Here is a 14,755-nt window from a genome sequence, read left to right on the forward strand (position 1 = left end):
AGTCAAGCAAAACAATAATATGGGTTTTGACTATCAACCTAAGATGACAAAAATACAAAAAAACAGAAACAACAAAAATCAAGAACAACTCGAAGTACCACACGAAGTAGGTGATCGAATACCATAGCAGGTTGGTGATCGAGGTTATGTAAAATCTATAAACAATAAAAATACGAAAGCTCCTAAGTCCTCTTTCCTAGCAGCTCCTTGTTCCGCACAATGATCTGCTACAGCTACTGCATCTTCAACCAATTAAGGTGTTTATCAACACCTTAATCCACGCTTAGGTTTAAAATAAAGAGGCTTGGGTCACACGGTTCATTGATTGATCGTATCTGGCTTCCGAATGCATTTTATGTATTAAGTTACCACAAGATGTGTGTCTGGTCAACAAACTTAAGGAAAATGAATATAAATTGTGACTTAGAATGTGCACCTAGATAAACAATCAATCATGCACCTTTTGATTGTCCATATACATTCACATATACATATACATTCGGCACGAAGGGTTCTTCCATCAGAATCACTATACGGAAATATGAATTATTTACGCTAATTTCCGTGGAAGTTTAATTTCTGTACGTATATACATAGGTGAAAGCTCTCATCTATTCTCGAACCTAAGGTTAAACGGAATCTCGTGTTCTTGTTTAAAGGCAAAGAGACAAAATTCTAGTGTTTTTGATGATTTGTGTGTCCTCAACAAAATAATTATGTATAGTGATTTTCCATTTTTCCTATGATTAATGTTGAGAAATCTATAATGTTGCATCAAATAAACAGAAAGTTATAATGGTTCATCAAATAAAGCAAAGATTGTAACAATATTCATTTAATTTTAAATTGCAGCGGTTGTCAATGAATCAAATGTTGCAATGGTAGGTTACAATGATTCACTTAAATATATATTAGTAATAAATATATATTTTTTTTATGAAAGCTGTCATAAAGAGGTAATTACTAAAATATATTTTGGTAGTTTTTCATAAATTCACCAAACAAACCTAAAGTTTGCAATGATTTATCAAATTAGGTAAAAGTTGTAAGTTGTAACAATATAGATATACCAAAAACTAAAATGGTTAAACTAAACATTTGTAACAATTTGTTTAATATATTTTAACAATTAAAATAGAAAATTATAACTAATGAAAAATTATTATAAAAAATGCAACTGTAATAATTATTTTTTAGAGATTGTTATTATTATATAGATTTGACTTTTGTATTCATAATAACTTTTGTATCTAATTTATAAAATATGATGGTGTTTCCTCAAGCAAAAAGCTATGTAACTCATGAAATGACTTATATCTAAAGTATTTGGTAAATTTAATTACTAAAAAAATAATCAAGTAATGATAAATAAATAAAGATAAATATAGCATTATCTTATAGTAAAAACAAAATTACAATAATAACTAAATGTAATAAATGTTAATGATGATATATTTCTTCTAAACATGTCATTTGAGTATTTAATGCTAGATATCTTCTTCTACTATATATACATGTAGAAAATAATCAAGTATATGCAAACAATATCAAGTCTAATAAGAGAGGAGAAAATATGTCTGACAAAAAATTGCCAGAACATCCAGGGAAACGAGAGTGCGGCACCTATCTTATAACAGGAAACTGTAATCTGAAAAATAAGTGCAAATACCATCACCCCAAGAATATAACCCCGATAGAGCCTGGACTGGCTCTCAACGACAATGGCTTACCGTTAAGACCTAATCAAGCGGTTTGCCCAGATTTCAGTCGCTTTGGCCTTTGCAAATCCGGTCCAACTTGTAAGTTCGACCATTCAACCGAACCATCATCATCCTCATCCTCAGGTGGCAAATGATGAAAATGAAACAGATATTCCCTATTCCGATTATAATATTTATCCACATATATATATATATATATATATCCATAATCATGTATTTTAGTCACCATTTGTAATAATAATATATGAAAGAATGTAATGATCACCATGGTATCAAAAGTGTTCATTTCATGTAACAAGATTGGACTTTTTGTTTCAATTTAATCCAACCAAACAGAGGCCTAATCAAGTTTGATCACCATGGTGATAAAAAATGTTCTATACATGTAACAAGATTGGACTTTTTGTTTCAATTGAATCCAACCAAAGAAAGGCCTAGTCAAGTAAACACAGAGCTAATCTCCAAACGCGACTTTCTAATCATGATCATATCCATTTCCCTTCCCCGTTAAGCTCTAATACATATCGATACTAACCCTGTTTTTTCTTTGTAATTGATACAAGGATACATGTCTCTTTATCCAAACCCACAAAGGTAGCCTAGTTCGTATTTGCATATCCAATAAAAAAGTACAGAATTATAAAATTGTGATCCCTGATTACACATTATCAACACTAGTAGTAGTTCATAGTCTGTTTCTGTTCAACAAGTGACATGTAATGTAATACACAAACATCTAAGAGAACAATTCTAAAGAAAGTGTTAGTTACCTGACTGAGTGGTTGCTGTTACTTAAATTTACTTGTGGAGTAGAGTAACTTGAATTTACATTTTCTGATATAGTATTGACTTTACTTTTGGAATTGATTTTTCCACAATTCTGTTGTTTTTGTTTTGTGTGTGTGTGTTTATATTGATTACTGCGACTCTAAATGTTCCCTAGAAATGAATTATTGTTAAAGATATTGTGTGTTGTCGCAGGCAACCCCTAAACTAAGTGAAGACAGAGTGAAGCAATGCGTTGATGCAAGACTACTTAGAGACTATCCTCTCAAAGTTGTTGCCAAGGTATTACTCAAAATTGGTTTCCTCTCATTGTTTTATAAGAACATAAAAGTTTCAATTTTGAAGACTAGTTTCAACTTCCTTCCAAAGCTGTGAAGGAAGACGAACCAAATTTTGTTTGTTTATAGTAAATTTATTATTTCAAGAAGTTCATTTATAAATTCTGATACCATATTTTTATTATTTAGATGATGTTTTGCCACAGGTCTTAGATATGATTATAGGAAGAGAGGGATGGAACAATATTATCTGATGTGATGATGACAAGAGCTAAATATGATGAGTTTTTAGCTGAGTTTGAACATAAGGAAAATATAGCTAACTTTGAACAGATGAGCTTGAGCTGAGGAACCATTGCTTATACTTGAAAAACAAATGATTAAAGCAAAAGCTAAGAAGCTAAGGGCTAATTCAATAGCTTATGGCCAAAGGGAGCATGAGAAAATCTTTTGGGAATGATACTTATCAAGTCCAGTCCACTTTGAGCCTAATACAAGCCTAAGAAAGCCCAAAACAATTACTTTATTTTGTGGTCAAAGAGGGGTGACGAAAATAGAGTTTAACTCACCTTGGGAATGATACTTTGGGAAGCAAAATATCAAGAGTTGGGTCTTCATTCAACTATCTATATTTATTTCCTTTTAGTTTCAAGAATAATTAATACTTGGCTTTGTTACCAAGTTTCATATCCCTATATAAACACATTTAATCTCATTTAAGAATCATCAGTCAATTTTTCTTTTCATTTTATGAGTATATCTCTTTTTTCTTTGTCTAGAACACTTCCTTGTTTCTTGGTGTGTAATATCAAAGCAACAACCTCCTCTTGATGGACTACTATGTCATATCTAGCAGCGGTTGGAGTTGGGAATATCAGCAGCCTTCCGCAACTGATGTGCGACCTCTCAATCCATTAAATCTCCCTCGTTGCACCTTGCACCTTCGCGAGTTTCTATCATTTCTAATTCGGCTGAGTGATCCTCGAATTTGGGCGTATCAAGTGGTATCAGAGCCACTCAACCGATACTTGTCTGTTCATCTTCTCATCTTCCATTTCCTAACACTTCTTCTTCTTTCTATCTTAAATCTGGGTCATCGCCCTACCTAGGCCATCTCTATTTTCAACAACAAAAAAAAACAAAAAAAAATAAAGAAAGAAAAAAAAATCCTAATATATAACAAAAAAAAAGCCAGCGATGATGCCCTTCTCCCCTACATTCGGAGCTTCAGGCCTTGATTTGGGCGATGGAATCCCTTCTGGCGGCGGGTGTTGACTGTCAGAGTTTGGAGACGGACTGTGCAGATTTAGTGGCGATGGTGCAGTCTCCCGATGAATGGCCCGCTTTCTCCAACCTGTTGGATGATTTCAGCTTACTTCAACCATCCTTTCCTTCCTTCATGCTTTTGAAGATCCCACGGACGTCAAATATACGGCAGACTGTCTTGCTCGTTCTTCGAGATCTTTATCTTCTGGAACTTCTTTTGTAAACATGTATCCTCCGGTTTGGGCAACCAACCTTAAAGTTATTTTCTAGCTTAATGTTTGGTTGACAAAAAAAAAAAAAAAAAAAAAAGATTTGCATTTGGCTAGGTGGTGGAAGAGAAATCATGCTGGCTGAGGAGAAATCCAGCTTTGAGGTGGTTAAAACAGATTTCACAAAATCCTCTTGTCTTTCTATCATCCTTCGTCCCTTGTTGCTTGGGAATTCCATTGGGTTTCTTGGATTTGTTCTCTTAGAACTTAGGGAGAAATCTCTTGAGTGACCTACCAAAATCGAGAGAAACACTTGAGTGTGTTAGGATTTTTTATCTGCTAACTTTTGGTGTTAAGTTTTCAGAAAACCATGGAAAGTGATGGAGAAAGAGATCGGCCAGGAAATTCTGTCGCCGGGCTATCTAACTTGCAAATGAGGGCATTGAATGACACAATTACTAACCTTATGAATAAAGGTCTAAAAGAACTACACCAGAGGCTCGACGAGATTCAGAACAGCCAACAAACCCGTTCTAGACCTGCAGCCATGAGAGAACGTTCAAGGAGGACTTACCGACCCGAGGAGGAAATTGAAGAAGAGGAGTTCCATGAAAAAGATGATTGATCCATCAACCGACCTAGACGAAGTCATAGAAACTGTGATCAAGGTGATGTTAATCTTTTTGGTACAAGAAATGACAATTTAGGTGGTTTGAAACCTAAAATTCCAACCTTTGAAGGTTAAAACGATCCGAATGTTTACCTAGAATGGGAAAGGAAAATGGAGTTAGTGTTTGATTGTCAAAAATTTTCTGAACTCAAAAAGGTTAGGTTATCAGCAACTGAGTTTATAGACTATGATATTAAATGATATGATAAAGTTTCGACTCACAGGAAAAGGACAAGTGGAAAACCAATAGCTTCATGGGATGAGCTCACTACCTTGATGAGGAAACGGTTTGTGCCGGCTCATTACCATAAAGATCTCCACCAAAAACTCAGACGCTTGCTTCAAGGAATCAAATATGTGGAGGACTATTTCCAGGAAATGGAAAGCTTAATGATCAAGGCTGGCGTAGATGAAACCTTAGAAGCTACCATGGCCAGATTCCTTGTAGGCCTCAACCGAGACATTCATGACATAATGGAGCTTCAAGAATATGAAAGCTTTGAGGAAATGTTGCACAAGGCGATTCTAATCGAACAACAAACCAAGAGGAGGAGTTTCTCTAAACCTTCCTTTGCTCCAAAACAAATTTATCAAGATAAAGATAAGTATCCAACCATATTAAATTCAGTTTTTAAGACTAATGCTCTTGCTCGTCTTGATAAAGGAAAGGCAGTTGGGACCAAAAATCGGGCAAGGGATATTCAGTGTTTCAAATGTCAAGGACTTGGACATTATGCCAACAAATGTCCGAATCAAAAGGTAATGATCCTCCTAGACAACGGTGAAGTGGAGTCCGAGGACGATAAAGAGAAAAAGGAAGATCTCGGTCCAATCTTTGACGAAGAGGAAGAATAATTTGAATATCTAACTCAAGGGACACTTCTGGTCACTAGGAGATCATTGAACGTGCAGCCTAAGTCCAATGACCGAGAAAAAAGGGAGAAGTTCTTTCCCTCTAGATGTTTAGTTAAAGATAAATTTTTTTTTTTGATCATTAACGGTGAAAGCTGAACTAACGTTGCTAGTGATACTCTTGTTAGGAAGCTTGGACTTGAGACCAGACCTCATCCGCGGCCTTTTAAACTAGAATGGTTGAATGAAACGGGCGAACAATATGTTAGGGAGCAACTGAAACGACCCAACCCGTTTTTTTTTTAATAAATAATAAATAGTAAATAATAATAATAATAAATAAACTATAACTAGTGGTCTCATACCCACTAGCCACCTAACCACAATCACAACCAACAATGGAATAACAAATGCCAATATCCAATATATATCCAATAATAAACCAATAATCATAACATAAATAATATCCAAAATTCAATCAACATAAAACATAGAACCAACAACCTAGCAATGTTTCTAATGACCCAACTCTAGCAACCTAGCAATGCCAGACAAAAACCAATCGAGACCCTAGAACATCCTCCTCTTCATTGCCTTGATTCCACGATCACACTTTGCCTTTACCTACACCACAAACACAACTTGCAATGCATGAGTATTTTATAAACACTCAGTAAGGCAATCCTCCCATCTACTGGGCTATACACACAAGCAATAGAGACATCTCTAACCATCAACCTACAATCAACAATCAACAATAACAAACCAGGACTCTGCATCGACCGACACCAGTTAGGGTTGCGTCGACCGCGCAAGATATACATCGACTGATGCAAGGTTCACTTGCATCGACCGACGCAAGATATGCATCGACTGACGCAAGATATGCATCGACCGACGCATGCTCAACATAGCACGAAAACCCTAGGTTTTACGCGCCATCCTCGCACATGCATCGACCGACGTACAAAGTGCATCGACCGATGCACATGTCGAGCATCATTTTCCCCCGAAGCTTCTCGCCGGATCTTCGTTCCTACAACCACAAAACTCGATTCCAAGCCACAAGAAAGCTTCCTAACGTCCCAAATAACAATCTAACAAGCCAAACAACACATAACAAGCAGATTATGGAAATCTCCAGCTTAGATAAGCCATGGTCCTGCACTTAACTTTTCCAAGACGATTCTGAACCACAAACAAACAAGAATACACTCCTAGGAAGCTCCTACGACCATCTCAGCTATAGATCTCTACAAAAACCTCCTCAAATCACCCAAAAACTTCAAGAACACTTAGGAACACCTTCTCTCTCTTTTCTTTATCTCAAAAGCGGCTAAACACGGCTAATGACAAAAAACTCGTGTTAAGTGTTTTCCCTAACCCAAAATGCAGCGTTTAACTTAAATTCGTCTGCAGATAACCAACCTTGCATCGACAGATGCAACCCCTAAACTGGGATTTCGGTTCGTAGATGTTACAATTCTCCCCCACCAACATAGATTCATCCTCGAACATCCATCAACCAAGGACTCCCGTGCGACCGTCTCCACGGCCCACACTCGTCCGACCGATCTACGGAAGGTCACCTCTAGGCGATAGACTCACGTTCCAAGCATTATTTGCTCTCGACTTTTGTACTTTCCTTTACCCATAGGTCTAAACCTTGAGTTTTTATTGGCTCCTCATCAGACCTAAGTTTGCATGCCATAAAGTTGGCTCCTCATCGGGCCTAAGCCCGCATGCCATAATATATAAGGAAGTCCAATATTCGTCTCTCGGTTGCCACCCTACAGCGCGTCCCCAGATCGTCATCCGAAGTCGATATATCAACCATACTCCCAAGCCACAAAGTCTTAGAATATGGCAGTACTAAGAGAACCAAAGTCCCCTTAGAGTCGCGAGCAAACAATTCTGAACACGTCTGAATCCTATCCCTATCCAGGTATCCTTCCCGTGGCTCGCGTCAAACATCACAATGGCCTACCAACCACATATTCCTCTCCCTGGAATACCTCATGACCACACGTGGATCATCTCACTGCCACTAGGGCCGCCACTAAGGCCAAACAAATGTCCTAAACAGGACCACCACAAAGGCCAAACAAATGTCCTAAACAGGACCGCCACCAAGGCGAAACAAATGTCCTAAACAGGACCGCGACCAAGGCCACTCGTCCCGAAGGACGGTCACGAAGACCACTTGTCCCCAAGGACCGTCCAAATAGGCAACTCTTGCTAAACAGCCCGCCACAAATGCCACACATCTGGCTAAAAATCCCGCCACAAAGGCCACACATCTGGCCAAACATCCCACCACAAAGGCCACACGACTGGCTAAACAGCCCGCCACAAAGGCCACACGACTGGCTAAACAGCCCGCCACAAAGGCCACACAATGACTAAAAAGACTGCCACACACGGGAAAAATGACTCAAAAGTCTGCCACTAAGGCCACACAAGCCCCTCCAAGGCTCTCCAACACTAAAAATGGACAAATTCTAACTCAAAAAAAAACTTTCCATTTTCAGAACTTTCCACTTCTGGAAACTTTCCATTTTTAGAAACTTCTATTTCAGGAAACTTTCCCTCAAACTACCGCCTAACGGAAATTTTGTACTCCGAGCACCACCTTATCTTGTAACTTAGTCGCACAACCAACCACCCCTAAGCGACCAAGTAAACAAGAGAGATGGACTGGAATACTCCATTCCCGCTTCAGCCATGGATTATAGATGGGACCAGGCTAGACAAGCTCAAGTCGCTGCTTGCTTCTCATACCACTTCTTAAACTTGCCTTCATCCTCGCCTCAGGCTCCCAAGTCTGCTCCTCAACACCATCAAAGTCTCATAGGACTCTCATCAAAGGAACCTTCTTCTTCCGAAGTTCCTTGATCCTCCTTTCGAGAACCCTCACTGGTCTCGCCTCCACAGTCATGTTAGGCTGAAGATCCTCAGGAATCTTAGCTAACAACTGATCATCCTCATGGAGACACTTCCGCAACATATAAATATGGAAAATCTTGTGCAACGCACGCATAACCTCAGGAAACTCCAGCCTATATGCTACCGGTCCCACCCGCTCAATCACTCTGAACGGACCCATAAACCTCGGACTCAACTTAGTCTCTGTCAATGACCTGTTTGGACCCCGCAACATGGCTATCTTGAGATACACTCTGTCTCCTACCTGAAACTCAAGATCTCTCCTCCTCCTATCGACATAACTCCTCTATCGATCCTGAGCTTCCTTCATGTTCAGCTTGAGAACCCGAATCTTCTCTGAGGTCTCCTGAACAAAATATGCCCCGTAAATGCTCTTATCCCCCACCTAAGTCCAGCACAACAGTGTACGACACGACCTCCCATACAAAGCCTCATAAGGAGCCATCTTAATACTCGCCTGATAATTGTTGTTGTAAGCAAACTCTACCAAGCTCAAGTGATCTGCCCAATGGCCTCCCAAATCCAACACACACATCCTCAGCAAATCTTCCAGCGTCTGGATCGTCCTCTCCGACTGTCCATCTGTCTGGGGATGATAAGCTGTACTCATATGCACCTTAGTGCCCATCTCTGCCTGAATCCCTCTCCAGAACACCGAAGTGAACTTAGAATCCCTATCATTCACAATGCTCGCTGGCACCCCATGCAGCCTGACCATCTCCTTCACATACGTCTTAGCCAAGACCGCTGCTCCATCAGTCTTCTTAATGGCCAAAAAGTGTGCCGACTTAGTCAACCGGTCCACAATGACCCAAATAGCATCAAACGTCCTGAACACTGGCAAACCCACCACGAAGTCCATAGTAATCATATCCCACTTCCACTCTGGAATTGGAAGACTCTTCAGTAACCCTCCTGGAACTTGATGCTCAGACTTCACTAGCTGACACACATCACACCTCGCGACCCAACTAGCTACATCCTTCTTCATCCCGACCTAGTGATAGTACCTCTTGAGATCACGGTACATCTTAGTCGCTCCTGGATGAATAGAAAACTTGCTTGCATGAGCCTCTCTCAGAATCTCCTGCCTCAACTCCTCATCCTTGGGCACACAAATCCGACCGTGCACCAAGATAATACCATTATATGAGACCTGATACTCTGAATCCACATCCTTTGAGGCATTCACCAGCCCCAAATCCTTCTTCTGAGCCAACCGCACCCTGCTCAAAAGATCTGCTCTATCAACCGTCTCCAAACCCAACGGTTCCTGAGAAACAGCACACAATCTCAATGCACCGATCTCTCCTACCAGAAACTCCATCTCCTGCTCATGAGCCGAAGCTACCCTCTTCCGGCTCAGAGCATCTGCAACCGAGTTAGCCTTACCAGGGTGGTAGGCTATCTCCAAATCATAATCCGCCACCAGCTCCATCCACCGCTTATGCCTCAAGTTCAGCTTGGGCTGAGTGAATATATACTTCAGGCTTTTATAATCTGTAAACTCCTGCACCTTTGCACCATAAACATAAGATCTCCAAATCTTCAGGGCAAAAACTACAGCACCCATCTCCAAATCATGAGTAGGATAGTTGTCATCATGCTTCCGCAACTGCCACGAAGCGTAGGAAATCACTTTCCCATGCTGCATCAACACATATCCTTCTAGGACGACCTTGGTAGTTTGACATGAGGGCGATACATGATGGCTACACCAACCAGCATCCCTTTGAGCATAAAGGAAAGAAGATCACTCTGGTTCCTTTAACTCCGTTGGAGGTCCATCAAGACTAGGTCCAGTTGAAAAAAAGCTGAGACAAAGAAATTAAACCAACAAAACTTGAGTAAGAACTCTAACTTCTTTGTCAAAGAGAGTCAAGTAAGGAAATCTTTGTACTTTCAACAGCCATTTCTTTTGCTTGTGTATAAAGAACACTTATAGCATTCTCTGACCTTGCACCTAAGCTCCCGAGTGATTTGCTAGATGTTTTGCAGGAAATCTCAGATATATTTCCATATGAGAACCATAACGGTTTTTTGCCAATAAGAGGTATAGAACACCAAATTGACTTCGTCCCTGATGCATCACTTCCAAATCAACCATCTTATAGGACTAATCTCGTGGAGACATTGGAGCTGCAAAGACAAGTTAATGAGCTCATGGAGAAGGGACATATTAGAGAGAACATTAGCACATGTGCGGTCCTAGTCCTACTTGTGCCTAAAAAGGATGGAAGTTGGCTCATGTGTGTTGGTTGTAGAGCCATCAAAAACATCACGCTAAGTATCAATATCCTATTCCTACTCAGCTTTGGCATGATATTTCTATGAATTCTATGCTTGGTTTGCCTAGAACTAGGACTGGTAAATATTCAGTTTTTGTGTTCATTGATCGATTTTCAAAAATGGCTCATTTCATACCTTTTCACAAAACTGATAATGCTTTGCATGTTGTTGAGTTGTTCTTCAAGGAAATTGTTCGTTTTCATGGAGTACCTAAGTCAATTGTTTATGATATGGATATAATGTTTTTGAGTTACTTCTGGAAAACACTTTGGTCTAAACTAGGGACTAAGTTGCTATCCTCCACTACTTGTCATCCGCAAACTGATGGGCAAACTGAAGTAGTCAATAGACCTTTTTCTTCTCTCTTGCATGCTTTGATCAAAAAGAACATTAAAACTTGGGAAGATTGTTTACCACATGTTGAGTTTGCATACAATCAATTAGTTCATTCTTCAACTAAGTTTTCTCCGTTCCAAATCGTTTATGGCTTTAATCCTTTATCTCCATTGGATCTAACCCCTCTACTTTGAGTGAGAGAGCTAGATTGGATGGGAAAAAGAAAGCTGACCTTGACAAATAGATCCATGAGAAAGCTAAAATTAACATTGAGGAGAAGAAAAAGCAATATGCAAAACAAGCTAACAAAAGAAGGCGCAAGGTGGTATTCAAACCCGAAGACCAAGTGTTGGTTCTCTTGAGGAAAGAACGGTTTCCAGCTGAAAGGAAATCAAAACTAATGCCTAGAATTGATGGACCCTTTGAGATCAAAAGAAAGATCAATGACAATGCATACCAACTTTATCTTCAAGGTAAGTACAATGTGAGTTCAAGCTTAAATGTTTATGATTTAGTTCTTTTTGTGGCAGATGATCCAGATTTGAGGACAAATCCTTTTCAAGAGGAGGAGGATGATGTTATCATGGACGGAACTAAGTAGGATGAGCTTTTAGCTGAGCTTGAACCTAAGGAAAATGTAGCTAAGCTTGAACCAGAGGAGCTTGTAGCTGAAGAACTATTGCTTGTACCTGAAGGACCAATGACTACAACAAAAGCTAAGAAGCTAAGTAATGCACTTCATGGGCTAATTCAAGAGCTTATGACCAAAGAGAGCATGGCAAAATCTATTGGGGATGATACTTATAAAGTCCAGCCAACTTTGAGTACAAGCCCAAGAAAGCCCAAAATAATCACTTTAATGGAGTTCAACTCACCTTGGGAATGAAACCTTAGGAAGGAAAACATCAAGAGTTGGGTCTTCATTCAACTATCTATATTTATTTTATTTTAGTTTTAAGAATAATTAATACTTGGCTTTGTTACCAAGTCTCATATCCCTATATAAACACATGTAAACTCATTTGAGAATCATCAATCAATTTTCCTTTTCATTTTATGAGTCTATCTCTTTGTTCTTTGTCTATAATACTTCATTGTTTCTTGGTGTGTAATATCCAAGCAACAGCCTCCTCTTGCTGGACTAGTGTGTCATATCTAGCAGCAATTGGAGTTGAGAATATCAGCAGCCTTCCTCAACTGTTGTGCGACCCCTCAATCCATTAAATCCTCCTCGTTTCACCTTGCACTGTAGCAAGTTTCTATCATTTCTAATCCGGCTAAATGATCCTCGACTTTGGGAGTATCATTATGTTGTTCGTGTTAGTTGCCGCTGTTTGTGAACCAAGAGACTCTCGTTGTGCACAACATGTGCCTTAACGTGTCACGTTTTCACCGGAGGGCAAACCGGTCTTGTTGAGAAGGTATCGGCTACCCCTTAACTCTCGTGTATGTTGTTGTGTTATGTGAGTCGTTGAATTGTGAGTTTGGTGGACATGTGAAGAGGATCGTATTTTCTTCATTGCGTTGATTTGTTTATTGGATTGAGCTTTAGGACCGATTTTTAAAGTGATTATGTATTCGTAAAGAGGTGAGTCGTTGACGTGTAGCGTTGATGGTTTCTCCGGTTGGCTGAGTTTTGTATTCCATCAAATCAGGTTCATGTCAATAATTGTGGTTGATATGATACATTGTCACTGAGTTATGGTTGTACATACTGCTATCAGAAAGTGAGGAAAGAGGAAGAAGAGAGAGAGAGAGAGGAGAGAGAAGTGACGTTTCAGAGATGGTGGGAACCATTGATGGATTTGGTTGCTCATTTTGTGGTTGCGGGTAGCTCCGTTAGTGGTGGGAGAACAGAGGTGGAGTGAACAGAGGTGAAGAAGAGAAAGAAAGTGAAAGAAGGTTGGAGATAAAGAAAGTTTGGAGTAGTCGACTTTGGAAGCTCGCTGGCGCTGTATCTGACATTTTTTCGGGAGCCAGATGATATTGGCGTAATCTACATCAAGCCAAGAGTCGATAGAAGTTAAGGAAGCATCATTTACAGTTTATCTCAAAGATTTATGTGCGTTGCTTCCTGCCCAAGTGATGTCACTATATTTTACCATATTTAAAGCCTTGTTTAGTTCATATTTGGCATCATCTAGAAGTGATTCCTTAGGTTTCATAACCGTTTTTGTCCAAATATGCACTTTGTATGTTTAAAAGCATACATTGGTGCATTTGGAGTATTACTAGGTATTATGGAGCTCTAAAAGGGTAAGGAAGGACTTGGTGTTGTTTCTGGAGCTAAACAAGAGGATTGGAAGTATCAGGAAGGGAACAGAAGGCACTCGACCATACTACTCGAGCAGGCACACGGTCGAGTACTTGGTCGGATTCATAACGAGCTCCTTAAAGATTGATCCAAATGAAGATCTTCCGTTACGATTCAGCTTGAGCACCCTTCATCAGAGTCGTAGGATATTGAGTTAAATCTCTAATTCCAGTAGTTTCAAGTCAATCGGAGTTGTAGGTCAAGAGTTATCCCGATTTTACTGAACAGATATCATCCCAGACTGAAGACTCGAGCTACGTGACAGACCAACCACTCGACCATGCACTCGACCGAGCACATGGTCAAGCACTTGCAGCCGACTCTCTGTTTTGTCCTCTAGCTAACTAGGGCTTCTCTCTCTTTACTAGTACTGCCACTTGTGGCCGAAAAGTCAGACCCTGGAGACCCTAGAGACACCTCATAACCTAGTTTTTGCCATTTTTAGCTTTTTTTACTTTATTGCATCATCTTTTATCTTTTCTAGGATTTTCATAAATTTGAATCTATTGAGTATTTGCTTTCACTTCTTTGTATTAAATTGTTCATCTCTCTCTTATCTATCTGATCATGTCTATTTTAACAATTTATGGGTTTGTGTTCTTCATTATGATTTTTAGATCTGATTAGTGGCTTAGGATCTTAGAGATGGGATAGGTTGATAAAGAGGTATGTTTATCTAGATTGTTTAAGCTTGATTGTTTAAGCTTGATTGTTTATAGATCCTTTATGGGTTAGCTGGGTTCTATGCTATCTTTGTTCTGAGAAGTTAAGGATATATCTTAGGTTTCCTTGCATCATACCAATGTTTAGGATGCTTGATCATGCTAATACTGGAGATTAATATGCTAGCCTAAGATATTAGTTGTCTAGGGTGGTTTTTGACAAATAATGAATCTGGATCTTAATGCGTGTTTATTTATGTCTTAGCTAGTGAGAACTAGGTCAAGGAGTATTTAGACTTGATTGTTATTGCCATGAGAGTGGATTAGCAAGTTTTTGAGATCACTGTCTAGGATTTGCTTTTGTGAAGTTTGTTAAACAATCTGGGTAAGCTTAGCTTGATACCAACCAATTAACCCCATCTCTAG

At 39.4% G+C, this 14,755-nt stretch overlaps 1 protein-coding gene across 1 annotated transcript; it reads left to right on the forward strand.

Moving 5' to 3' along the window:
- The first annotated feature begins 1,533 nt into the window (after positions 1-1,533).
- On the forward strand, positions 1,534-2,016 carry LOC109128828 (zinc finger CCCH domain-containing protein 13-like). Its single transcript, XM_019235928.2, has one exon. It carries the CDS (start codon positions 1,574-1,576, stop codon positions 1,853-1,855), a length of 282 nt encoding a protein of 93 aa, XP_019091473.1. The 5' UTR covers positions 1,534-1,573; the 3' UTR covers positions 1,856-2,016.
- The last annotated feature ends 12,739 nt before the right edge of the window (positions 2,017-14,755 follow it).

This window comes from Camelina sativa, chromosome 14, assembly GCF_030686135.1.
Source record: "Camelina sativa cultivar CO46 ecotype springtype chromosome 14, ASM3068613v1".
In the NCBI taxonomy this organism is placed as follows: Eukaryota; Viridiplantae; Streptophyta; class Magnoliopsida; order Brassicales; family Brassicaceae; genus Camelina; species Camelina sativa.

What these genes read in the sequence shown, in the direction of transcription:
- LOC109128828 (XM_019235928.2), top strand. Translation starts at nt 1,574, where the DNA reads ATGTCTGACAAAAAATTGCCAGAACATCCAGGGAAACGAGAGTGCGGC.